The 27,767-nt window shown below is 37.9% G+C and overlaps 1 protein-coding gene across 1 annotated transcript in view; it reads left to right on the top strand.

Annotated features, from left to right (window-relative positions):
* Positions 1-26,053, top strand: part of Mybpc1 (myosin binding protein C1) — a 70,065-nt gene extending 44,012 nt beyond the window's left edge. The window contains exons 22-33 of the mRNA XM_071609269.1: positions 791-895; positions 1,685-1,873; positions 2,711-2,845; positions 5,964-6,017; positions 6,882-7,049; positions 9,961-10,049; positions 13,250-13,445; positions 14,797-14,936; positions 17,548-17,707; positions 18,630-18,766; positions 20,821-21,007; positions 25,793-26,053. Of these exons, the coding sequence (XP_071465370.1) occupies positions 791-895; positions 1,685-1,873; positions 2,711-2,845; positions 5,964-6,017; positions 6,882-7,049; positions 9,961-10,049; positions 13,250-13,445; positions 14,797-14,936; positions 17,548-17,707; positions 18,630-18,766; positions 20,821-21,007; positions 25,793-25,893 (1,661 nt within the window). The 3' untranslated portion in view covers positions 25,894-26,053. The remainder of the gene's footprint in view (positions 1-790; positions 896-1,684; positions 1,874-2,710; positions 2,846-5,963; positions 6,018-6,881; positions 7,050-9,960; positions 10,050-13,249; positions 13,446-14,796; positions 14,937-17,547; positions 17,708-18,629; positions 18,767-20,820; positions 21,008-25,792) is intronic.
* The last annotated feature ends 1,714 nt before the right edge of the window (positions 26,054-27,767 follow it).

Genomic DNA, 27,767 nt, shown 5'->3' with positions numbered 1-27,767 from the left:
ATATATTTTTTTAAATTGTCAATGGATCTTTTATTTTATTTATTTATTTATATTTGGGTGCTGAAGATAAAACCCAGGGTTTCATACATGCCAGGCAAGTGCTCTACCACTGAGCCACAACTCTAGCCCCTTAGTGTGTTTTTCTTAAACCTAACTAAACCAAAGAAAAATGGGTCCAGCAGGTTATTAATGTTTCAAAGTCTCAATGATCTCTCTTCTCTTTTTAGTTTTCCCTTAAGAGACATATTTCAAATTGGCCAATATTGGTCACTTTAGCAGGAACTGAACTATACTTACAAAACATGATGACTTTCATTTCTAACTCAGATATCTACTGGTCAGCATCTTGAATCTTCTAACAAATATAAAATTTGCTATAGTTAGGCCTTGATTCATTTCTTCTGGAAGTTCATTTGTAGTTTAAAAACAACAATAACAATAACCATCTAGTATCCAGGTAATAATTTCTTAGTTGCCATTTTCAAGGGAAAGAGCAATAGTCTTAGGCTTCACATGGAGCTTATTATTTAATGTTGTAACACTGGTTTAAGGGAGTTAGAGACAACATCACATTTATTTTTATTAGACTCTTCTTCCCTTGCCCCAAAATTTGAGCATAAATTTTGGTCCAAATTAGTTACTAAGTACATTTCAAGAAATATGGAAAAGTTTTTGAAATAGTAGTTTCTGTGCTTATTATATGTGTGTGTGTGTGTGTATGTGTGTGTATACATAACTTTGTTTTCTCTCTTCATTTTATTTCATGTCTTTTTTTTTTTGTCTGCTACAGACATCCCTGATCCTCCAGTGGCACCAAATGTGACAGAAGTGGGTGATGATTGGTGCATCATGAACTGGGAGCCTCCTGTCTATGATGGAGGGTCTCCAATCTTAGGTAACTGGATTTTTATCAGTCTATGTAATTTACAGTGCAGTTGGTATCCTCTTGATGTATTTTAGTATAGAATACATTTTTAAAATTTTGAGTTACAAGAATAACTCTTATACTATGACTTTATCCATTCAAATTGAAATTTATATATTTTGAGATGCTCTGTAGTCTCTTGAGATTTAAATAGATCTAACAAATATCATCTAATCTATTCCCTATTCTCTTTTTTTGTTTATCATTAATACTCAGTAGCTAATTTTAAATAACTATAAGTCTAACTTTCACTGCTCTATTCAGTAAATATCTAGTTCCATAGGGTTATGTTATGATGAAACTTTTTTTAGCTTTAAATGCTTAGAACAATTGGGTTCCCTGATGGCATAAGAATTTTTTTCTCCTTACTAGTAATGAGACTCACAAAACTAATCATTTACCCCTCTTTATCTTCATTGATGGGGCTCAGAGCCAACTATATTGGCTCTGACTATATTGTCCAATCATACTGATTTAAGTGCTACGGCCTACTTATCTAAAATCTGTTTTTTTTCTTTTTCTAGTACAATTTTAATTTTTTTTGGTAGCTATTTTATCTTTATCATAGGGTATTAATGTTTGTATTCTCTATAATCTCTAACAACTGATGGAATATGGTAGGCTGAAATATATATGTATATGACTTTCATCTACCATGCTCAGAATATGCAAAAATTTCAAGAATGTCTAATATCTGACAAAATTTAATTTTGGAGACCAAGGGGAAAAAACCTCAGTTTCCATTTTGTGTACCCATAGGATACTTTATTGAGAGAAAGAAGAAGCAAAGTTCCAGGTGGATGAGGCTGAATTTTGATCTCTGTAAAGAAACAACTTTTGAGCCCAAGAAGATGATTGAAGGTGTGGCCTATGAGGTCCGCATCTTTGCAGTCAATGCTGTTGGAATCTCCAAGCCCAGTATGCCCTCTAAGCCCTTTGTTCCCTTGGGTGAGTCAAGAGAGATATGTCTTTGTCATGGGAATCATTATCCCATAATATAAGTCTTCCCTTCTGATGTCTAGCTGGGAGGCTTCTCAGACGGTGGGTGGGCAGGAGGTAGGAATATGTTAGGGCAATTTTCTGTCTGGTAAATTTAAAGATAACTTTGGTAGAGTTGAATGTCTTCATAATGTAGACCCTAGAATTCATGTCCAGAAATCCAGCGATAGCCATAGGTGACTCCAAGAGCCACCTCCCAATGAAAACATGGAGCCAACTCTACTCTCCATCTGTCTTCCCAAGGTATAAGCAGACTTTGGTGTACATATTACAATATGGCTAAAACAAACTGAGCTCAGTTCAACAGCCTGCACTTGGAAACTAGTCTCTTACTTTGAGGTTGTACATTAAACATTATCTTTCAAACCAAAAACTGTTGGTTCAACGTAAGCAAAGAAACAAAAGATGTCTCCACTATTTTATGGTACTGAAGTATTTTTTTCAATAGAAATAAAACATAAAGAGTTCACACTTTAAAATTAGAAGGTTATAAGAAATTTACTCTGGATCATTAGATCTCAAACTTAGATTTATTTGACTTCCTTGGCCTCCCAGCCTCTCACACCAACCACCCAAAATTGGAGAAAAAGTGTGACGTCATTGCCACAATTCTTGTGTGGATCATATCTTTGCACTATATACAACCATGCCCAAGGAGTTTAGGTTGAATTTTATTGAGCTGTGAGTCTGCTGTGCCCAATTATAGTGATATCCCAGTTCATTTCATCACAGTTCCTGTGTGATAACTTTTAGCTAATAGTTTCTTCTGTTTCTTCCTCTTTTAAGCTGTAACCAGCCCTCCTACTCTGCTGGCTGTTGACTCTGTCACCGACACCACTGTCACCATGAAGTGGAGGCCCCCAGACCAGATTGGTGCTGCAGGTTTAGATGGCTATGTGCTAGAGTATTGCTTTGAAGGAAGTAAGTACAACTAAAAGTCACATGAATACGTCCTCAGTAGGTGAGGTATGCCCGCTTCCTTTTGTCTTTCAAGGAAACTCATCTCTTTCCCATTGAAAATGAGATTAAGCCAAAGATCATTCTTCTGAGATGTATAAAAATGTAGTACTTGATGCTAACAAATTGAGACCTCAAAAATATCCTAGCTGGGCTGCAAAGTTGGGCAACACAAATGAGCCAAGGTCATAGGAGGCAGGGCTTCTGACAAAACTCTAGGGTCTTCCGCTTTGTAATCCCACGGGTGGGATTGCATTGTACCAAAACACAGTGAATGCCTCGTTGAGATTTAGCAAATTGGAAATTCTAAAACTTATGCTGAGCAGAAGCTCACTATCAAAAGAGCTGCATGTTTAGGTTAATAATAAGAGACTACGTGGTGATTATCTCTTGTATTCTTACGGAGAAAAAAGAATTAACAGTGAATTTTAATTTTAAAGGAAATGGCATTAAATCCAAGAGAGTATAAGAAATAGTTTCAACATGTGGCAGTAACTTATCTCAAGGCTTGGGTGTATGAAAATTTAATCACTTGAATTTAAAGGGAAAAGAGAAACAAGGCCCATAAAACAATTACTCACAGAAGTAATGGAAAAAAGAGAAAATGACATCAGAAAATACAGGCCAGAGTTTACCTGAAATCCAGAAAGCTGTGACAGTCACCAAAGCCTGTTGCTTTCCTTGGTTTCCCATTGCCATGATTAGAAGGGGATGGAACTTGAAAAGGGTAAGTTAAACTTCTGGCTCTGGACTCAGCCTCCACCCTGGGTGAATGGTTGGTAAAGGATCCCCCAGGGAAATCTTTGCTTATTCTACAAAGATGAGCCCAAGGTTTGACCTCTAAGAAAACTCTTTGGACGCCAAGCTTTAACATGGATGCTCCAAGTGAAGAAAAGAGGCTACAGAGTGCATCTGGGAAGTGGGGAATATGAACACAAATGCATCCTTCCTGGAAGAAAACCACTTACCAAGAGAAAGCTGCTGCCAAAGAAATCCCAGGCCCTGGATGGGGGCATCCACAGAAATGATCCTCGCTGGTCAAGAGGGAAGAAGAAATGGGGAATGAAGTATCCTGGCATCCCCGAGTTCCTTTCACATGTACTCCACTCAAAGAGAGCCATGATTGGTTGATTGGTTCTCCAGGGCTTAGAAAGGCACTAACTCAAACCCATGGGGGATATTAAAGGGTTAATGCAGCAAGAGAGGGGGGTAATGTCACAAAGGAAACAGGAAAATTCTTGAGAATTTCAGAATATGGTTTATTCCCACTTCATTTGTCCCCTTATTTAAAAAAAAAAAAATCGTGAGCACTGCACTCTGCTTTTTATATTGCCCGGCCAGCCGAATTTCCCAGTCTTATATGTGATGTGGCTGCTGAGCTCAAACTTTGTGTATGTATGAAACAGAGCAAATTCTTTACTCTTTTCTTTCTGATAGGTTTAAAAAGTAAGAAGATACAGCAAAATGATAGATGGCTGTCATTTTGATGTTACCCACCTTAGATAAAATACAATGAAGTGTATTTTACGAAATTTTGTGTGTGGTCTGTGTAGATATATATGTATATACATCTATACATATGTATATGTACACAATCATTATTATGTATCTATTTTGCCACATAACGTTTTGGAATTAGCTTTCTATGGAAGTTCTTTCTTAACGTGTATATCTTTCTTCTTGCAGTCTTTTCTTTCTTTATGTGGCTGCCTTATTCTTCATTCTCATTTAATGGCTGCTGTCCTCTAGACTAATTTTCTGTAGTGTTTAATGCTTTTAGATATGTCAGGTCTATTCTGGAAGAGAATTCTTTCTTGTATAAGATCGTGTGTTGTTTTTTGACTCTTTCTCTTGTTTTTGTTTCTTTTAATGCCTGCAGTATTTTACTCTTGTTTTTTCCCCCCCTTCACACTCATTTCTTCTTTTCTTTCTTAAAAATTCACCTTATGTATTAAATAACTGAACATATTCTTTCCACATCCCCTCAGACATCATTTTCTTTCTTTATGCTTCCCCTCAATTAAAGTGGCTCAAATGTGAAGAGATGGGTGATTTTTTTTTTCCCCTCCTGATCTTGACCATCCTGTTTTCTCTTGGAGATTTTTCCTTTACCATTTCTTCACTCTTCCCTACATGTTCCCTCACTGCAGTACTTTCACTTTCTCATTCATTGTCTCTTGGCTGTGAAATACCAACACCATTGCTCTCAAGCAGACCATTTGCTTAAAGTTTTATCTTTTCAAAGATGTAAGTCATTTTATCATCCACATGCCCTCTCTCAATGGCCAGGCTGTCTGGCTAGTCCAGACTTTTCTCCATGATATTCCTGGTACGGTTGGAAGAGGCAGGAGAAGGTTCCCAGGCACAGTTACTCCTAACCCTGAGCCCTAGTTCCTCTCCTGTATCAAGAAAGTCACCACCCCAAATCAGTGGGGCAGGCCCAAGACCACCCTGTGAGCCACCCAGATGGAATGGAAGGACTCAGGCAGACCCAGTTTGTTTTCTTGACACAGTTTGTTGTCACAGCCTCCTGAACTGCTGGGCCAGATTGCATCTCCATTAAGAACCTCGTTAAACATGGCTGAGCCCTGGCAGGAGAGGCTGACCTTATCACAATGCCCATGCTCCCTGATTCTGATGAGGGAGCCCCACCATGGGAGCATGATGTTCCTGGAGATTAGAGAAGAGCCTTCCTGCTAAGATCAGGTACAGGGATAAATGGTTTCTCTGTGTACTGGCCCTCCATGGATTCCAGGGCCTCCTTCTCCTTTCCTTTCAGAGTTCTTCTCTGTATCTTCTTCCCATAGTTGGAAATGTCCAAGCTTCCTCCTCTTCTCTTTTCTTCTCCTTCCTCTTCTCTGGGGCAGGAGTCTCAGAACAAAAACCACAGGCTGCCCAGGGCAGGCTGTGCCTCTCCCGAGGAACGCCCCCTAACATGTTTGGTCTCTTCCGTCACTGCTCTGAAGACAAATCTCTGCGTATTTTGCATACTTTACTAACAGAGAATGCTGACTACTGATACCATATTCTTCTGGTGTGAAAGTGGGTGTCTTTAATTAATTTTAATGACGGATTCTCAAAGGTACATCAGCCAAACAGTCTGATGAAAGTGGGGAGGCTGCGATTGATCTACCAGGTAAAGTATCCTGTGAAGCTCTTGGACTTTCTTACCATATGATAGCATTTCTGGGAATGTTCCATGACCTCCCATGAAGAGCGCCCACCGTCCACATGCCAAAAAGCCCTAGAGCTGGGGGAGGAGGAGGGGAGTTAGTCCTCGGAATCCAAGCCCTCTTTTGTCCTTTGTGCATAATGCATGCTAACTTTTAGAGCTGAAATATTTGCAAGCCCAGGATGTTGGGTTTAAATTCTCTTAATGTTGTAGACAAAGCTACTAAAAGCTAAGGAAAAAAAATCAGATTTTAGACAGAATGAAGAATTGAGACGACTCCATATGAGCTTATAACTCAGGAGCTGTGTTTCCTGTTTTGTGAATGTTAAGATCTTTTCTTCATGCATACAAATGAACACAGATTCTCTATGCTCATATTAGTGTCTCATAATCATGAACCAGGCAAGATAAAGTAGAGAGATTATGTGATTATAAAGGTCTAAGCCTCTCAGAAGAATAGCAATTTCCTATTTCTCTGAACTTTAATGTATACAGATGACTAAATGCCATGATCACAACAATCATTATAAAACCAAATTGGGATAAAATTGCTGCAAAACTCTTGGGGATAATTATGATTATTTAGGATACCTTAATCTCGAATAAGAGGTTTCTTCCTGTTGTGTATGTTAGCCGTTTTTAGGCCATTTTTTAACTTAAACAGTGAAAAATGCCCACCATTTTGGTCCAAGTTTAGACCAAAGCCATACTCTTTCCAAATGATTTGATTAGGAGCAAAATACTTTTGGAGTTGACTGTAATTACTGGGATGATTTCTTCCATTAAACACCATTCCTCCTCCTTTTTTTCTCCTTTTATGGATTTTAGCTGAGGACTGGATAGTCGCAAACACGGATCTAATTGACAAGACCAAGTTCACCATCACAGGTCTGCCGACAGATGCCAAGATCTTTGTTCGCGTGAAGGCTGTTAATGCCGCTGGCGCCAGCGAGCCCAAGTACTATTCTCAGCCCATTCTTGTGAAGGAAATCATAGGTTAGTGTCAAGGATTTCAAAATTTGGTCTCCCATTTACACTGTTTGCCTTTTTTATTTAAACCTCTTTCTCAAACTTTATTTTATTGTTTTTCCTTTGGTATTTTATGAATGCTTCTTGGGATTTAGAAGTAAACAAAAAATAGCTCCTTGGGAGCAATGTGGGAGGTCAGCTTTGGATTTATAATTTGCATTCTGAGGACCAGTTAATTAACCTGACCAGGTTCTAGGAGCCAGCTCTGGTGGGGTTGCCTGCTCACCTTGAAGAAAGATTTTGTGTCAATGCAACAGTACAAATGATTACCACACCAGAAGTTTGGCTTAAATGAGTCAAAAGGTCAAAGCCATTTCTATAATAATATGAATACATTCTGGCCCTTTTCCATGTTTAAACATCTGCGCCAATGGTGTAAAGTGAAAGTAAATAAAATTGTGGGTGCCTTAGAGTGAATAAAGTGCCACCAAACTGTACTAACCTCCACACACTACTAGTTCAAATAAAAGGTCTAGTTTTGCCATTTTGCCTTAAAGTGCTGTTTAATGAAGCATTAAAATTATTAGTTTTATTAAATCTTGGTTCTTGATTACATTGTTTTTTATAAGCTCATGTGACAATGAAATGAAAAGTATGAAGCAATTGTATTTCAGCATTTGGAAATTTAGTGGAGTAAAACTTGCCAAATTACTAATATATGTTACAAAATCATGCAAGGAAGTTAGGCACAGTGACATGTGCCTCTAGCCCCAACTGCTTAGGAGGCTGAGGCAGAAGGATTGCTTGAGCCTAGAAGTTTGGGGCCAGCCTAGGCAACATAGTAAGACCTATCATTTTAAAAAACATTCATGCCCGGGAAAAAAAGCATATTCAAAATGCAAAATAGACAATGGATTTTAATGTGACAAAATATGAAAAAGTTCATTGAAATGATTTCAAACTTCACATTGTAGCTAATCTTTAGAAAACTACAACTCATCATGTTTTGTGTAGACTCAAAGAGAAGTATCCAAATTGTTGAAAAAATTGTTAAAATATTTCTTTCATCTGTGTGAAACTAGTTGTCCTTTATATACTTCAACCAATATTTACAACTGTCCACAAGTAGAAACAAACATGAGAATTTGACTTCCTCTATTAAGCTAGACATTAAAGAAATTTGCCAAAATATAAAACAATGCAACTGATCTTGTTGAATTTTTAAAAATATAAAATATGGTTATTTATTATTTACACTATTATTTTTGAATGAACCAGTAAACATTTCAAAACTCCTCGGTTTTAATTTCTATATGATAATAAACACAGTCCACATAAACAAAAGCTTTCATGGGTCTATAATAATTTGTGTGTGTGTGCTAGGGACTGAACCCTGGGCCTCATGCATTCTAGAAAAGTGTTCTTCCACTAAGCTTCATCCCAGCTGTAAGTTTTAATCTGTAATAGAGTACTGAGACCAAAAGGTTTAAGGACCCCAATCTAGAGGAAAAAACACTGGATAGAGAGATTGGATATCTGGGTTGCAATAAGGTTTTACCATAGACTGCATGTGACTTCCTAAAACCTTTTTGGGAATGAGTTAGGAAATGGACAGACAGATAAGTGGGTAGTGGATGGATGAACAGATGGATGGATGGAAATGAGGATGAATAAAAGAAAGCATGAAACATATACATTTTCTTAGTCCATTCTGGTATCATTCTGCTTAGGTTTAATCCTGTTTCTGCCATCTATAGGCTCTGTGACCTTGGACAAGAGACATGATTTTTTTAAAGCCTTAATATCTTCATCTGCAAAATAGGGACAATAATAATACATCAACAGGTTATAAGAACTGAATAAATCAGTCCATGTTGCTTACTTCACTGACCTTGCCATATAGAAAACCTTCAATATATGTCAGCTATATTATTATTATTGTTTAATTTGTTATGGGATCTTGCTGGGTCTCTATTTCCTCATATGTAATGTTAGGGAGTTCAAGGACCTACAATTTTCCTTCCAACCCTAACATTTAGTCACCATCATCATCATCACCATTCCAAACCATGATTGAGCTCTTAAATTCTCAGCCATTGTGCTAAATGCTTTCGTGGATGACTTCATTTAATTCTCACAACAATGCTCTGAATTAGAATTAGGTATGCTGCTGTCATCTCCATTTTTCTTAAGAGAAGACTGAGACCAGACCTACTGTCTGATTGGTCTAGGATAGAAAGCTGAGTCTCAGGTGCCATGACACACATCTGTAATCCTGTAACATCCTAAGAAATGCTTTATCCCTGAGAGCCTGTGAGTCTTAGCCTTCCTGCTCCCGCGTTTGCATCAGCATTTTATAGTATCTTCATGGTGTTTAATTAATGAATTTTAACATAAGATCTGTCCGTTGAATACCTCACCAGAGTCACACAGGAAGAAAGTAACTATCAAACTTGAACAGAGTCATCTAAATAGCAAATGTTATTTGTTCAAACTAGATGTTCAAACTGTTTCCCCCCCATACTGAGAAAGAATGGACAGTCCTACCAGCTAAAGTGGTGCTTGTAGTGCTTTTCTGGAATGTTCATTGGAGAGCATTCTTACTGATAGAAACTATAAAAAAATATAGGTCCCAAGAGAAAACTTGGTGATTTTTTTTATAAAGTTGCTTTAGATCTAAATGACAATAAAAATACAAAGTTTTGCTAAAGTTAGGGAGGTCAGGGATATATTTTGTGGAATCAAAATAAAACATCTCTGTTTGAAGAATACCATTTTGACCAAAGTTGCCATATATAAGCTTATGACACATCCGAGATTGTGTTGCAGAGCTGTGACCACAAGGAGAGACCAGGGATCACTGTGCCATTGGGCTTAAGCAAGGCCATTTCCAGAATACTGTGCTGATTCAAAATCATGCTGTTTTAATTTCCCCCAGAGCCTCCGAAGATTCGCATCCCAAGGCACCTGAAGCAAACCTATATCCGCAGAGTTGGAGAAGCAGTCAATCTGGTTATACCTTTCCAGGTAATAATCCAGGGGTCCCTCATTTTCCTTTTCAAGGGATGGGGTATTTAAGAGCAGGGGATGAGGCTGTTCTAGCACTTAAGGTCTGCATGATTCAGGATATCCTCAGAGGGAGAGTGAGTCAATAATGGAGGGAGTGATTAAAGGATCTCCTACCATAGAAGTAGAGAAAACTACAAAACTGTCAGATCTTTTTTTCTGCATGAAACAAATGAGATCTAGTCTTGCTCAAAGTTCAGGGAGCTTGGAGGGCAGGAGAGGAATGTCGAAGAGATACCAGATAAAGGAATGGCCGGAGGGCCTCTCTGGTCCTAGCTCTCCGTAACACCCATCCTTTTAAGTGAAGCTCTCAGTGTAACATTCAAGAAAACAAGACACACTTAGTTCCGACATGACCCTGAACCAAGCAAAATTCCAATAAGAGGGATAACCAAGATGTGAAATCTTAAGGCCACTAACATATGTGCTCGCTGTTAAATGGTTGTTCTGGCAAAGGGGCTGTTGTCCTCAAGATTAACCAGGCTTTGCTTATAGTCATCAGGTTGGGTCTCACAGGTACACACGTACACACCCACACCCACTGGGCCTCGCCCCAGAACCCCAGAGTCCTCCACCTCCCTAATCATGTGACTACTTTATGGAACACATTAGGCAGTGCTGTTCAATAGAACTTTCTGTGATGTTCTGTTTATGTAGCCACCAGGAACTAATGCAAGTTTAAGGAAGAGTTTTTTGGGTTTTTTTTAATTTTCTTTAATTCTAACTTAAATAGTCATGTGTGGCTCATGTCTATTTTATCAGGCAGCATGGTCTTGAATTAGAATTTAGATCTCTGCACACATGTGCACACTCAGACACACACAAACACACCACACACACTCACAGAGCTCTGTTCAAACCCAGGTTCCCATGAAAGCCAAGCTAAGGGGACAGCTAATTCTGACCATGTCACTGCATCCAGGCCCAAGCCTTAGAAGAGGTGGTACAGCAGACACAGCACCTGAAATCAGAGCAAAGGCCAAAGCAACTGGGCAGAGCCCAGCGGGGAGGGGAGGAGCTGGCCAGGCTCTTCCCACCTCCTCCCTCCTAGTCTCAAAGGGAGTATGTCACAGCAGGCGGGTGACCCAGTGCCAGCCACAGCCCTACTCTGAGCTGGCTGCTGACCCTGCCCTCCCATTCCAGATCATTTCTACCACCAGGGCTGATTCAGCCTCCCAGATCTTGGGGGTCTCTGTCTTCCATCACTGGGTCTGGGAAAGGAGAAAGCATGAAAACAGGGACTCGTAGGTTGGGCTTCCCAGGAGCCTCTCAGCCACCAGGAAGGGACCATGAGAATTGTGTGCCGTGTTTGTATACCCTCTAGAGCTTCAGACATTTCCTCATCTGATCCTTAGAAACACCCAGTGAAGCAGGGGCTGTAGCTCAGGGTAGCAGAAATGCCCAGTGAGGCAGGAAGGGTAGATATCCTTACCCTCACTTGAGGAGGGAAGAAATTGACAGAGAAGTGAAGTGATTTGCCCAAGGTCACACAACAAGTAAATGGTAGTGCCTACAGCAGAGTCCTTGTCCCCTGTCGCTACTTTTGCCATTCCATAAGTTATTAGAGAACTCAGTTTTTCTCTTGTAGCTCACAGCAAGCTCTACCTTTAAGGAAAGAAGACGTGGAACTGTTTGTCCTTTTTTTTTGGGGGGGGGATACCAGGGATTGAACTCAGGGGCACTCAACCACTGAGCCACATCCCCAGTCCTATTTTGTATTTTATTTAGAGATAGGGTCTCACTGAATTGCTTAGTTAGTACCTCGCTTTTGCTGAGTCTGACTTTGAACTCACAATCCTCCTGCCCCAGTCTCCTGAGCCACTGGGACCTACATTGTTCTCTGCAAGTGTGAGCAACCCCAATTATTCTTTAATCTCCCTGGGCAGGAGTTTAATGTGTATCTACATCCTGTGTCATAACCCAGCCAGCCACAAGCCATGTCTGGAACACATTAGGAAATCTGTGCCTTAACGAATTACTGAATTAATTTCTGAGTTAACTCTTGGTTCTTGTCTGCAGGAGTGAGCCTGGGTGATCAGAAATTCTAGGACATTCCTTTGTAATAGAAACTGAAATTCATGCCCTTGAATCAGATTGTAATTTATCTTTTAAGTCTGGAGGAATAGACGAACTCTAGATAGGGGAGAGTTGTTGGAGGGGAAGGGAGGGGGCATGGGGTTATAAATGATGGTGGAATGTGATGATCATTAATTATACAAAGTACATGCATAAAGATACGAATTGGTGTGAATATACTTTGTATACAACCAGAGATATAAAAAATATCTATATGTGTAATAAGAATTGTAATGCATTCCGCTGTCATATATAAATTTAAAAAAAAAGAATAGCATCAGCAGGTAGAGAGAGCAGAGAGAGAATTCTAAGCAAGTCTGAGGTGAGCAGCACAATATAGTGTATACTAATCATTAACCTTTAGATGATACTAATAAAACATTCCTGAGTATGCAGAAATTTTGTTAGGTCTTCAACTTTTATAACCATCTTGTGAGACAGGTACTATTGTTTCTATTTTACAGATTGGGAAACTGAGGCACAGAGAGTTGTAGTCATTTGCCCAAGATTACACATCTATTAAGTGGTCAGGATACCTTTATATATATATATATATATATATATATATATATATATATATATATATATATACACACATACATACATATATGTGTATGTGTATGTATGTGTATATATATATACACTATATATATAGTGAGTTCATCTATATTGGTTACTATCTGGTTGGCTTCCTGTACATTATTTTGACATTTTGACAATTAGTATTTTCAAATACTAATTTCAAATACTAATTTGAGCTCATGCTCGGGACGGGTAGCCTATTTGTGCAGACTATGGAGCAGTGCAGGTCCAAAAGAGACTTAGTTCTAGCACTTTGCTGCCAGGCCTTGCCAAATCATTTAATTCCCCTGATGATACTTATCTTGATGTGAAGATCAAGGGAGATAATAAGTGTCACGCACATGCTTTGCACACAGGAGGCAGGGTCTCTCCTGCTGCTGTCACCCCCACCAAGGCTCCAAGGGGGTGTTTTCCATCCTTGCCCATGGTCATTCCTGCCATGTTGAAAACCACTCTCAGGCAATCCACCTTCTCCCCTCTACTTCTTTTGTCTTTCTATTTAGGGAAAACCAAGACCAGAATTAACTTGGAAGAAGGATGGTGCAGAGATTGATAAGAATCAAATAAACATCCGCAACTCTGAGACTGATACAATCATATTTATCAGAAAAGCAGAGAGAAGCCACTCTGGGAAATACGATCTGCAGGTCAAAGTAGAAAAATACGTGGAAACCACATCCATCGACATCCAGATTGTTGGTAGGTTTGGAGGAAGAAACTCGAATGTTCTGTCAAAATAGTGTGGGAACTAAATGTCCTTGACATTAGGGGAGAAATGGAAAGTTTTGTTAGGTTACCTTTACATAAAATTTTTTAAGATTAAAAAAATATATAAATTATTAAGATTTGTTAGCATTTCAAAATAACTTTTCACTGACTAAAAATGTTAATCATAAGAGATTTGGGGCACATGTGTTCAAGAAAATTAATGTATGTACTTTTTGGTGAAATCTATCTGTACTACTTTAGCAAACGAGCTCACTCTTGAGTTTCCCAATTCCCCAATGATAAATCTATTCTCTATATTGAATTCTTGCCTTAAAAAAATTGTAGATTCTGGATGTAGCTTAACATGTTTCTTACTATACCTAAAAATCTCTTAAAAGTTTGAATGGGGAATGAAGAATTTTTGTTAAATTTCTGTTAAATGTAAGGAAGATGAACCTAAACAGAATTAAATAGTTAAACACTGAATGGGTCGCTCCTTCAGGGCTTGTTAGATGCTTACAAAGAAAAAGGTTAGTTCCTGCTTTTGCCCAGAGTTAGGGGAATAGAGCAGAGATCCTTTGGGGGTGTACTCACTTATTAAACTGTTCTATAACTGTCTCTTTTTAAATTTTATTTTTATTTTTATTTTATTTTACTTCTCATACCGGGAATTGAACCCAGAGGTACTAAACCACTGACCCACATCCCAAGCCCTTTTTAAAATATTTTATTTAGAGACAGGGCCTCACTAAATTGCTGAGGCTGGCTTTGAACTCTCGATCCTCCAGCCTCAGCCTCCTGAGCCACTGGAATTACAGGCATGTGCTGTGCACCCAGCCCCTATAACTCTCTTGATGTCAAGAAATATATTTAAGAGCAGAGCTGGGAGAAGTCTCGTTTCCAGTATTTTTATTCTTATGGTGCTGGATGGGGATTGAACCCAGAGCCTCATGCATGCTAGGCAAACACAGTACCACAAAACTACGACCCTATCCCTCCAATAATTTTTATTATATTTCAGTCAATTTGCTAAAACTTGAGGTTCTCTAACCAAAAGGCCTCTGATGAGCCTCTCCTCGGGTGAAAGGACATGCCCTATAACCAAGCACTCTTCCCTGTGGCTAAACCTCTCTAGTTTTTGCTGACAGGAGTGTTGCTCTGTGGCCTTGGATCTGGTCCTGCTCCATTCTAACCAAAGGCCCAGGGTCTCGGATGCCCCTCATGGTAGGGTGTGGAAGAGCTCCGCCTCCTGTGGCAAAGGGAAGGAGGACACTTTATGATGTAACTGTATAGACTGGCAGGGAAAAGGACCTCACAGTGATGCTGTGAATCCATCCTGTAGACCGTCCAGGTCCACCCCAGTCTGTGAAGATTGAAGATGTCTGGGGAGAGAATGTGGCTCTAACGTGGACACCGCCAAAGGATGATGGAAATGCGGCCATCACAGGGTACACGATCCAGAAGGCCGACAAGAAGAGCATGGTAAGGGCTGGTGCTCTCTGTTCAGTGGCAGGAGCAAAATCACCTCTCATTAGAGGTGGTGGGGTGGTGTGAGGTTCTGACAGGTGAGGAGACTGTGGAGCCACAGAGAAGAGATGTGGCAGAGCAGAAAAAGTAGCACATTGGGAGCCACAGAGTCGGGCTCAAGGTCACTTAAGGCCACATGCATGTCATCAATCACTGGACCTCTTTGGTCTCCATTTTCCTTATCTATAAAATGGAGGCACAGATACGTACCTCACTTATCTATTATAAAGCTAAACAACATAAAGCAGTTAGTGCGATGCTTAGTAAAGTTCAACAAATATTTACTCACTCAAAGCAATTCTGACTCAAATCTGTAGCTGGCAACTCTTTTCTTCTTGTGAAACAAATGTTGGATTGTGGAGACGTGTCTTAAAAAAAAAAAAAGGAGACAAAAACAAGATTGAAAAGAAATATTCTACAATGTGCAGCCTAAGCTAAGATCCTAAAGAGAAAAATATTACATGTGTTCAAGGAGCAACCTAGTTGGAGTATGAATTATTATAACTTACATTTTACAGATGAGGTAAATGAAGCTCATACAGGATCTGTGGCTTGTTGGAGATCGCCAGAAATTAGCCATTGGTGTCTGAATCGGAACCCATACTCTACACCTTAGTACTGACCTGTATATGAATGAATGAATAAATCAATGTGTGGACATGGTGAATTAAAGCATTTTTCATTCTTATAGTAAAATATCATACCAAATGATGTAGATAGAAAGTCTATGCGTTTGTTCTTTTAGATCTCAGTAAGAAAATTAGGTCTTGCAGTTACATTGGATTCATAGGAGAAAGTGTGGGAAAAGACATTCTTAAGGAAAAGAAGTTTCAGCCACTTCTTTCTGTGACAGGCATGGCTTGTCCCCACACCCCTGCCCCACCCCTGTAGGGATTACATGTCAAAATAAGATTTGGTATTTAAAGTGATATCTTTCATGGAAACATGGACAGCTTGAAAGCAGGACTGATGGATGACCTTGCGAAGGAAGGATCTGAACATTTCCAGCTTCTTAGCAATAAGAATTCTCCACTGGACCTTAGCCTGATACTGGCAGTGAACCCAGAGGGCTCCTTGCAGAGCCTCCCTGTTCTTCCACCCTCTGCATACTTGCCCAACACTTACCTTCTTGAGAACATGGGTATCCAGTCAAATCCTGGAGAGCTAGGACTTTAGTGCCACTCCTTGTGACTGAGATCTGCCTAGGACACCCCCCCCCCCCACCGCCTGTATTCCAGTTGCATTCCGGCAGGGACAGACCAAGAGACCACAAGATGCTGCTCCTCCCAGTGCCACCCGCAAGGAAATCGACTCATCACTGTGTCATCACAACTGCAGATGCTGTTCTCCACTTAAATTCCCAGTCAACATTAGTTTTATTCAGTGCCCAAACACTCACTTTTCAAGTCTGACCATATATTGAGCACTATTGTAGCTGCTGAATCAAACTTTTTAATTTTTTAATTTTTTTCCATATAATTTTTTTTTTAAAAAAGACAACTCCCACTCTTGGGGCACTCATAGTCAAAGGGAAGAAGGAAGACATGAAGCCAAATGGTAACACAATATAATAAATGTTAGATTGGAGGTTTGCATTTAAGTGCTTTGGCAATAGAGAAAGATATAACTATCTGCTGTCTAAAATATCCAGAAATCATAGATCATGAAGGCCTCTGAGAGTCCAAGGAAGATGCTTTTCTTGATAAAGTGACTTTTTGTTAGCACATATGTTTTCTCAATTAATAGTAATGAAACATGGTATGATGTGGTTTCATCCGGCTGCAAGAGAAACTTTAAGACTATTATGTTTTGTTTTATGGTGAGGAAACAAAAACAAACCTGTGATGGGCACTGTTGGTACAAAGAGTTGAGAAGCAAATCAGGTTTTATGTTGTGGAGTGCACTTTCCAAGGAGGGAATATGAAGAGGAAACAAGTAAATAAATAGATAGATATTATATATATATAAAACTTGTATATATTTATATATATTTAATTTTCATGTATATATATCATACATATATTTTTATACATATAATTTTGGTAGCTAGTGTTGTGGGGAGAAATTAGCTAGGTTAGGTGATAAAAGCGTGACCAACGAGACACAGGTGGTTGAGAAGGGGTGATATCTTAAAGAATCTGTTAATGATGTTTGGAAAATTCACTGGATGCTATTAATTTTCCTCTGGTAATTTAGTTCCATATCTTATCAATAGATAAGTTGGCACTAAAATTATACTTTGTTCTACAAAAGATGGATAGAGAAGTAGGTAGATAAGTAAATGAGAGACATGGTACGGTTATGAAAAAATATAAAGTTGGTAGAAAATGACATCTAGGGATATGGAATCTAATGTGTACATGAAAATTGAATTTCATAGTCAAGTATAACCAAATTGTAAAATATTAAGCCACGTGTACTTTGTTGTAACTCTCAATATAAAAACTAGTACTCTATTTTTTCTTTTCATTAATGAAACAAACTTGTTATTTATTCTAAACAACAGTTGGAAGAGTTGTGTGTTTTTAGTTGATTTTTCTCAAACTGTTATTATTTTTTCTTTCAGGAATGGTTCACTGTCATTGAGCATTATCACCGAACCAATGCCACCATCACTGAACTGGTCATAGGGAATGAATATTATTTCCGGGTCTTTGCTGAGAACATGTGTGGCCTCAGCGAGGATGCGACAATGACAAAAGAGAGCGCTGTGATTGCCAAGGATGGTGAGTTGGGAATGGAGTGACATCCAGAAAACTAGGTGGGCAGGGATTAGATGGATAAGGCTGAAAGAAGCCGAGATGTTGTGAGGGGAAAACTATGGAAACAATTATTATTGGAAAATTATGATAAAAATGTTCAAGTGAAATTTAAATTTTACAGGCAAAATCATTCAAGGGATATTACATTATAATTGCATTTTTTTTTAATGAAGGCTTTAAGCCAAAAGCAATGGCACATGTCTGTAATCCCAGTAGCTGCGGAGGCTGAAGCAAGAGGATTTCAAATGCAAAGCTAGCCTCAGAAACTTAGTGAGGCCCTAAGCAACTTAGTAAGACCATGTTTGAAAATAAAATATAAAAAGTGCTTGGGATGTGGCTCAGTGGTTAAGTGCCCCTGGGTTCAATCTCTGGTACAAAAAATTAAAATAAAAATAAATTAAAATATAGGCTTTAATTGATTCCAGTTTCTGGGCTATGGAGCTATAAATGGCTAATGTCACTGGGATAGGAAAAAGTAGACATTTACTTCTTGGATTTCTGTTATTTTGATTCTTGGACACTTTCAGTATAGCCACACATGAGACCCACTCAGCAAAGAAAGGAGAAGCTGAATTCTATCTTTAACCTTTCATTTCGTCATAGATTACTCTCCCTCTAAAGCCCTTCCTGATATTCACATTAGAACACATTTCTGATCAAAATTCTTGGGAAAAAAAACAACAATCCTGTCAATATTTGTGTTAGTGTCAGATGACTATTCTGGCTTTCCATCTTGTGTGTAATGATTGGCTGTACATTTTCTGAATGTATGCCATGTGTTATTTCTAAGCTCAAGGAAGTTTTAATCATGAGTGAAGCATGCCAAGAATAATATTGTCTCAAGCCAATTTGTACTTTTGAACATATTTTAATACTTGTTTTTAAGGCAAAATCTACAAAAATCCAGTGTATGAAGACTTTGATTTCACAGAGGCGCCCATGTTTACTCAGCCTTTGGTTAACACCTATGCTATAGCTGGTTACAACGCCACCCTGAACTGCAGTGTGAGAGGAAATCCCAAGGTACCATATTGTTCTATCATGTTAGTTAAACTGAGGAATTGACCTCAAGGTCCCTCTTTTATATTCCCATGTTATAATGGTTAACACTTTTATAAATGAACCTTCTAACCACTATTTGTGTCTTTTTGGGATGTGGGGAATGGAGAGTAGTAGTGTTTGTGGATAATTAGGTACACTATTCAAAAATAGTAAATGCCAGGCATGGTGATACATGGCTATAATCACAGGGACTAGTGAGGCTGAGGCAGGAGGACCACAAGTTTAAGGCCAGGCCCAGGAATTTAGGGAGGCCCTGCTTCAAATAAAAAAATCAAAAGGGCTGGGTGTGTGGCTCAGGGGTTAAACATCCCTGGGTTCAATCCTGGCACCAAAAAAAAAAAAAAAAAAAAAAGAGTAGTAGGAAAAAAATGTTTATCTTTACTAAAAGAAAAAGAAAAAGGAAACCACCTAATTTTAAAAGAACCGAGAGGTAAATAAAATAAAGCAATGTTGAGTCACCTGAAAAATTAGGTGGTGATTTTGACTCATCAAGAGTCAAAAAGAAAAGAAAAGAAAGAGTTCTATAACAGATTAAAGTAAATAACAGTTATGCTATAATGCAAGGCAGAATGCAGAGTACTAAGAAGGAAGAGATCACTGAAGAGCTTTAGAAAGGTTTTAAGTTTTCATGTTGTTGACATTTGAAAATAACAACAAATTAACAAAGTTGTCCATGAAAAACTATGTCCCTGGGTGCAACTGTGGAAAAGTGCCCTAGAATCTGGAAAATTGTAACAGTAGTGTGTTTCCTGCATATGTCAACAGAGAGAGGGAAGTCAAAGGGAGAAGCCAGATAGGACACAAGGAAGACCCTGAATTAATGTGTAAATGGAAGTGATGTGGGGAAGGATGAGGAGACAGATCAGAGGTTTCACCCAGAGCTTAGGAGAACACCCAGGGCCGTTGGTGTCAGTTTGGGAGGCCCAGTGTGGAGGTGCTACATTTCACCCTTTGGAGCCCAAGCTCTAGAAAGAATTATCACTGAGGTAAGAGGGTACTGTGAAAAGCCAAGGACCAAGGCGTGAGCGTAGGGGAATGCTCCCATTTGGAAGGAAGAAGAGGACTGCGTGAAAGAGATAGGAAAGGTGCCATTTCTAGGTTCAGAGCAAGAAAAAATATTATAAAAAGTAGAAGGTGTTGAGGAAGGTGTTCAGAGAGTGGAGGAGTAGACAGAAAGAAGAAGGGAGTAGAGAATCAAGGATTTCAAGTGCAGTTCAGAACTCACAGAGCATGAAATCAACTTTCTGGGGGACTGGGTTGGAACTGATCTTGCATTGTCTGATGGGAGCAGAGCCACTGTCACTGATGATGACTTCAGATGTCATAGTGGGGAAGAAGTGGTTCAGAGGCATATGCAGACTCTTAAAGAATTAGGAAAGAATGTCCGTAAAAAGAAGTGGAGAAATGGCTGTGAGAACTTATGGTAATTTTCCGAAAAATGCCCAGCAATATACACTCCCTAGGATGAGTGGACATCATAGACCTGTACATCAATTTTTTTTTAATTTGGAAATACTTGACACATAGTATATGTATGTATATATACACATACATATACATATATATACACACACATATCAAGAGTATATATTCAAAGTGTACAACATGAAAATTGGATAAACATGCATATTGTGTAATGATTATCACAATCGACTAACACATCTATCACCATGCACACTGTACACTGGATGCCCCAAACTCATTCAGCTCACACCTAAACGTTTGTATCCACATAGATAAAATTGAAATGCAACTGAATCCATCTGGGAAGATTGCCCTAGCAATGTCCCCTGAACAAATCTGACTTTCTTCTTCAGAACTACCCACTTGCTTTCTTGCCAACCACTAAGTAGAATGTAATTTGAGAAATAAATACACTGCCCAAGTAGATGTGTAGTCTTCAGTGTGCTTTCTTTCTAATCTATGCTTTAAAATTCTGTCACTGGCTTCGATGGCCTTTGAATGTGCAACATACAGATAGGTTTTGACCTCACTTTCTTCAATCTGAACTTCAGCCCAAAATAACCTGGATGAAAAACAAAGTTGCGATTGTGGATGATCCAAGATACAGGATGTTCAGCAACCAGGGAGTCTGTACTCTGGAGATTCGCAAGCCGAGCCCCTATGATGGAGGCACCTACTGCTGCAAAGCAGTCAATGACCTGGGGACAGTGGAGATCGAATGCAAACTAGAGGTGAAAGGTATGCCACCCACGGTCTCATGTATAGACCAAAGCAAAGGAACATTGTGTAATTATGGTTCTTAATGCAAAATCCAAGCTCTTTGCCAAAATGCTGCAACTGGGGCAGTTGTAATGGTAGCAGTAGCAAGAGAAGTGGGAGGGGGGATTCAGGGAGAGGAGACATTTTTATATTCTGCCTCAACTCTGCTTTATTTGTTAAAGGCTACTACTTGATTATTTAAATTGGTTTATTTTTATCTTTTCTTATTTCCTATTAACTAAAGGAATATTAGCTTTAGTGAAATGTTAATAGGTGTACAGCATGCTGAGAATAAATACAATGAACACGTTACTTTGGTGATGTAGTCTATCTATAAATAGAAGCCTACTGCAAAAATTCATCTAATGAAACTGAAGCTAAGGAATTCATATTATTTTTAATTGGTTTACTTATCTGTGAAACTTTTAATCTATATAGGACTAAGTTTGTTAATTTAGTGTTTGATTATACACATAATAGAATATAGCATATACATATTATAATCCATTGCTTTTAAAATTGCTAGAGAATTTTTACTTGTACATTTCATTGGCATTAGTTTTAAGAAATGTGGCAACTTATATAAACCATGAAAACATAAGGATTTTTGTGATAAGAGAGTCTCAGCATGAACAGTCATCTTAGTTTTCTAGTTAATTGGCTAGAGTCTTTGTTTTGAAGTTTTTCTTGGCAATAAAAACCTACTTTGGGACACTATGAGAACTCCTGCAGAAGTCCTCATTAGGAGATACTAGGTGACATGATCCTAATGTGTTTTTTCTCATCCGTCATTATATCATATTGCTATTCTATGATAACTAATGTCTTTTATTCTTATTTATTTTTTAAAAATACTTTTTCAGTTGTCAATAGACCTTTATTTCTTTATTTTACTTACTTATATGTGCTACTGAGAATTGAACCCAGTGCCTCACACATGCCTGGCAAGTGCTCTACCACTGAGGTCCAACCCGAACCCTCTTATTTCTTTATAATGAAAAAATTGTAATCCAAAAGTCAGAAAGATGACTTTGTAAATATCTATTTTAGAGAATCATAGTAAGCTGGGTATGGTGGCACATGCCTGTAATCCCAGTGACTCTGGAGGCTGAAGCAGGAAGATTGCAAGTTTGCCCTAGGCAAACCCTAGGCTAGACCCTTTCTCAAAATTAATAATAATAATAAAGGACTAGGGATGTGGCTCAGTGGTTAAGTGCCCCTGGGTTTAATCCTGGTACAAACAAAAAAAGAAAAAAAAACAAATAAAATCATAGTAAATGCTCAGGGTATTAATGTTTCTTTTAAAGAGTTATTTAGTTGTGTAGTCCTAAATGTAGTATAAGAAACTTATTGAACAAAGTAACTTCTTTCTTACAACATTTTTTAAAAACAGTTTTCTTTCTCATATGATTTCTGTCTGTCCTCTGGTATATGGTATGCAGACTATGTAACTAAGTGATAGGTGAAAATTTTATTTTTATCTCATCAGGCATATAATATTCTTAAAATTTTTCAAACCTTACTATTGAGATGATTCATACAAATGTAAACATTATTTTTTTAGCCGCTTTGTTTGCTTTAAATGATGATTAAGGTTACGTTTGCACGTCATCTGGTGTCTAAACTCCTCATTTTATCAGTTTTAAGTTGTTGTTGATACTTGGGTTTCGACATCCTCTAAAAAAACAAAAACAAATTTTTTTAAAAAAATTACCACCTATTCATGCTTTGAAAAAAAATTGAATGTTGCTAATGACATAGATGATGCTTTTATAAATGGTTCAATATTTGGAGCCTTCCATAAGAGCAAACAATATTATGCATGTGGATGTTATATTCTTTTTAGTAATAATCATATAGTCAATTGTATAGTAGTTGAACTTAATAATCAGAATGATGTATTTTAACCTATAAGTTCATGATAAGTTATCAACTGTGGTATTGAAAAAAGCTTTTGGTCCTAAAAGTAATGCTGAGATTGTTTATCATCAGATTATTATCTGATAATAGGTAACTTGAATCAAGTTAAGCTGTGTAAAAAAAAAGGTAAGAATGTCAACTAAGAATAAATAAATACTGGTACAAATATTCTGATTCTGCAGTGATATATCAAGGAGTAAATACCCCTGGACAACCAGTCTTCCTGGAGGGGCAGCAACAGGTTTAAAAAGTTCATATCCCACTGGATATTTCTACTTTCCGTTCCATTCCTCTTACATGAAAACGCACTTTGCATGTGAAGCTTGACTTTCTCATTTGCTTTTAATTCTGTTTTCTTAGCAGCTCATGGCATACAGTGTTTATGCCATGAACGAGGAAGGCCAAATTATTCAAGGATACCAAGTAATGTAGAAACCATGAGTTTTGTCAGAAAACTAAGTACCAGACCACAGGTCCCCAGGAGTGAAATCAGAACACTACATTTGAAGAAGTCTTCAGCTTATATAATAAGATTATCAAAACTTGGGAATCAATGGCATTTATTTAGTATTTTCATTTTTTGAATGTAGAAAGATATATTTTTCCTTTAAGATAATTTACAGCATAGTTTTCTTAAATGAAGGACAGAATTCAGAAAATAGCACCTTTTAATTGTAGACAAGTGTTCTGCACATTTTTGATGGAGGGTATAAAAATAGACCCAACATCTGGAAACTCATATTTAAGATTGTCCAATTACAAATTTGTGAGTAGAGTATTTGTAATCCATCTTTATCTATTGGACAATTTAGACATTTCCATGGGACCCAAATTATTTTATATGTCTATGAACTTAAAAGGAAAGAAAAGTGTAAGACCCTCTATAAAATGTTTTAAGCAATAAATGAGTTCTATTATATATGTATAATTCACCCCCATTTGAAAGAGCCAATTAAGAATTCTTTGGGGCTAGGTGACAATCTGTTATGACCTTTAATGTAGACTTTGCCTAAGTTTACAATACTTGCTTTCTGAATCTCCAGACATAGTGTTAGTTTTACAAAGAAGAAATTACACTTCTGCTTTTGAAGTTTTATTGTTATACATATTGTCACTTTGTATCCTGTGTTTAAGTCTTGCATTTGTTTACATCATTTATATATAATCAGTTCAGGATAGAATATTATGAAATATATTAGTCTAATATTTATACTTGATAATTTTGCCTTTTGGAATTTCAACATATATATATGAACACTAACATTTTGTAAAATATCTATGTTTTTCTTTTGATGAAAAACACAATATATATATGTTGTAGGTTTTTTTTTTTTTTCATAAGCTAATGGTTTGGAAGCTCTTACCATAAATATTCACTATACCATCAGATTGGCTTTGCCACCTCTCTAGCAGAGTGGTTGTGCATATTAATATATATATTTTTTACACATTAATGATCCTTTTGAAGTGACTGGATCCTCACCCTTCATTCCATGTGCTTCTATTTTCCCACATCTTTCACATGACTAAGGATTAATGAAATCAACTCATCATAATTGTGACCATAATTTCATCCAACCAGTACTCAACTTGGGTGTTAGCAGTTTATTAATGCTTACAACTTCTCTCTCTCTCTTTCTCTCTTTCTCTCTTTTCCTTAGTTGTAGCACAATAAGGATGTTTGAATGTATATTGCCATCTAAGGTAAGCTTTCATATGGTTTTGGCATATGAAGCTTATGACTATCATAAGCCATACCAAGCCTGTGGAGTATGGCATGATTTTCATTACGTAATCCAATGAAAATAGACTCCTTAAAATTGCTAACTTTGTAGTATTAATTTGTATTTTTCAGCATCTTAAATTAATATCTAGTACTTATTCATCATGACAATCTCCTAGTGATATGAAACAAACTGTTGAATGTGATAGAGCATGAATCAAAGCATTTAATGTAGATGGACATGATTGATACCCACGCATTCTGCATTCTTTGCATCAAGGAATGGACATGTACATAAGTGGCATCATTTCTACCAATATGTGACTTGAATTTTTTTATTTTGTTAAGGAGAATGACTTTCTCAAATTTGCATTAAAGAAGTTTTAAGAATGTTTCAAATAGCATGCTGTTTTTTGTCTGGACATGAATTTATTAGCAAGTAGTAAAGCCCTTCATTGAAGGACCGTGCAGTTTTGTGGTTTCGTGGGTTCTCATTTGAATGAGGCTTTTGGTTTTTTAATATAAAAATTCAGAAGCTTGGAAGGTAGGTATGAAATGTTAGGCATTTCTCTCACCTTCAGAAGGTATTGGACCATTCCTACTATTTTTAACCAAATAGTTCCAATTTTTGCACTTTCGACAGTTTAGAAGTGGTCAAAGTTAAAGGAAAGAATCTTTTCTTCTCCAATCTGCTTGAATCAGAACTTTTTGTGCTTAATTAAAAGGAGCATTAACAAACTGGAAACAGATCTTCCCACTGACCCATAACATGGTATGCATTTGTTGTGCCAGAACCTTTAAATCATTTATAGAGCAATCACAAAACCTCTCTAAGAACAATAAGCGTTTTCTACCATTTAGGAATTTAAACTAAGATTGAACAATAGAAGGGGAGTAACTGCTATGGGTCTTCTGGGAACTTGCTTTTCTGTCTAGATGCCAAGGGCTTTAAATTCTAAATGTACTAAACCTGGAGAAGATTTCCAAGTAGGGATTGAATGAATCTTTGTAGTAATAAAATCATAATTAGTCTCATTTCCAGGCAGCTAGTGCAGTAGTATTATTTCAGTGATTTTTCACGTAGATGGTTTTGACTTTTCCCTTCTCTTTGTCCTTTCTAGGTGGGCTGTCCTTCTGCAGGCTCCTCTTGCAAGGTGTGCCTCCAAACATAATTGATTCATATTTGCGAGACTTACACTCAAGCAATCCTGAGGAATACTGAGGGCTGGGCATAGCCTCTCTGAATTCTGCTGCTTTGAAATCTGATTGAAAAGAGAAAGCATTTTCTGGTTTTCCACCAGGCCCCCAAGTGTGGTCATTTTCTTTCCTCTGAATGTTGAAGAGAAAAAAAAAATATTGTTTGCACTGGTTGCTTAATTAAAAATTGCAAACAAAATCTCATTTGCTGTCAGCGCTTTGTTTATGCTCCGCTGTATTTTCTTTTAAAAAGCAACGTAGAAAAGAATAAGCAAAAGCAATTGTTTTAGTTTCAAAGAATAGGCTGTACAGGGTCCCCCTCTCTTGGAGTAAAGAATGCAATACACCATGGTAGAAACTTGAACACCCATCTTGCTCTTGATATATGGACTTTTTTCTAAATAACTTAAGAGTGGTTTATTTCACACAGGCCTGCTTAACACAAAGATCTATGTCCCCCCCCCCTTTTTTTCCCATTTGAATTCATTAAAGATTTCTTAAAGTTTACCTTTCAGACAAATTTTCTCAGTAGAAAGGAAAACTAATTCAGGAAGTAGTACAACAAATGTCAGGTGTTTATGATGAAATGTCACTGTGTTCATTTATGTGTTTGGCATCCAATTCTCAGACACAGAACTGAGGAACAAAGGCTGAGAGCCAGGATGCTACCAAACTCGGGTGCAACCCCTATGGTGTCTCTGGCAGGGCTTCCTGGACAAATCCACTAGATCTCCTGCCAAAATAGCTAGTCCTAGGGATGGGAGACTGTTGCAGACTTCAGAGCAGTTACAAAATTAGGGTTAGCTGATGGTATCTGTTTGATTTGAAGGGAACCTCTTTTTAAAAAATTCTAGCAGCTGAGAAACATTTGTACTAATCCATAGTCTTTTTTTTTTTTTTTTAGCAACTTCCTTTGCTCTTCCTGATATTATAGTTTCAGAGAAGGGAGTAGAATGCAAGTGTAAGGTACCACCTCAGTACTGTTTTGCCCATGATTCCTCCCCCTTTTCCCTTGTCCCAGAGGCTGAATAAATAGTGACTCACAGGTGCTGTCATAGCATCATGGGATGACATGGTTAAAATATCTGCACTGCTTCCTCTCCAGATCAGAGTTGTGATGGTGGTCGTGGATCTGGGTGATGACGGGCTCATGAAAGAACAGGTGGATCATCCAGGTAGTTGCAGGACATTTGAGAACAGCAAGAGAAAACTAGTTTGTGTCCAAACTATGGTGGCCCCCTCTTTTTCCATTCTAATTGGTTGGTGACCTTGCCTTTATGGTTGTTAGGAATATTGGTTATTACCCCTCTCCTATATTCCCAACAACTCCAAAATATAGTCATCCCTGAGTCCCTGGGTATCAGGGATTGGTTCCAGGACTCCCTGTAGATGCCAAATACTTGTATCTCTTCTCTTCAATATCATAGTATTTGCATATAATCTATATATTCCTCCTGTATGTTTCAAATCATTTCTAGGTTGCTTATAATACTGAGTACATGTAAATGCTATTTTAATAGTTCTTGCTCTGTATTGCTAAGAGGATAATGATAAGGAAAAAAGTTTCCCACGTTTAGTGCAAATGCATTTTCTCCCCAAATATTTTTAATCTGTGGTTGGTTGAATACTTGGATGTGAAACCCAGGGACCTAAAGGGCCAATCTGGCTGCATTGCAACAGCCTGGCTGGCTGCCTAACTCAAATATCCGTTGCCTGATTTTGCCAAGTCATGGTCAAGTCTGTTAGGCCATTTATAAACACAGCCTAGAGTGACTATAAAGCATCCTTCCATGGTTTAGGTTCCCCATTCATGACTTAGACACTCTACTTATATCCTGTGTTTTATAATGCTAATTTTCTGCATATGATCTTGCCTCGAATTAAAGGTACCCATACACC

Source organism: Marmota flaviventris, chromosome 3 (genome assembly GCF_047511675.1).
Source record: "Marmota flaviventris isolate mMarFla1 chromosome 3, mMarFla1.hap1, whole genome shotgun sequence".
Lineage (NCBI taxonomy): Eukaryota > Metazoa > Chordata > Mammalia > Rodentia > Sciuridae > Marmota > Marmota flaviventris.
This window is presented reverse-complemented; position numbering and strand designations above follow the sequence as displayed.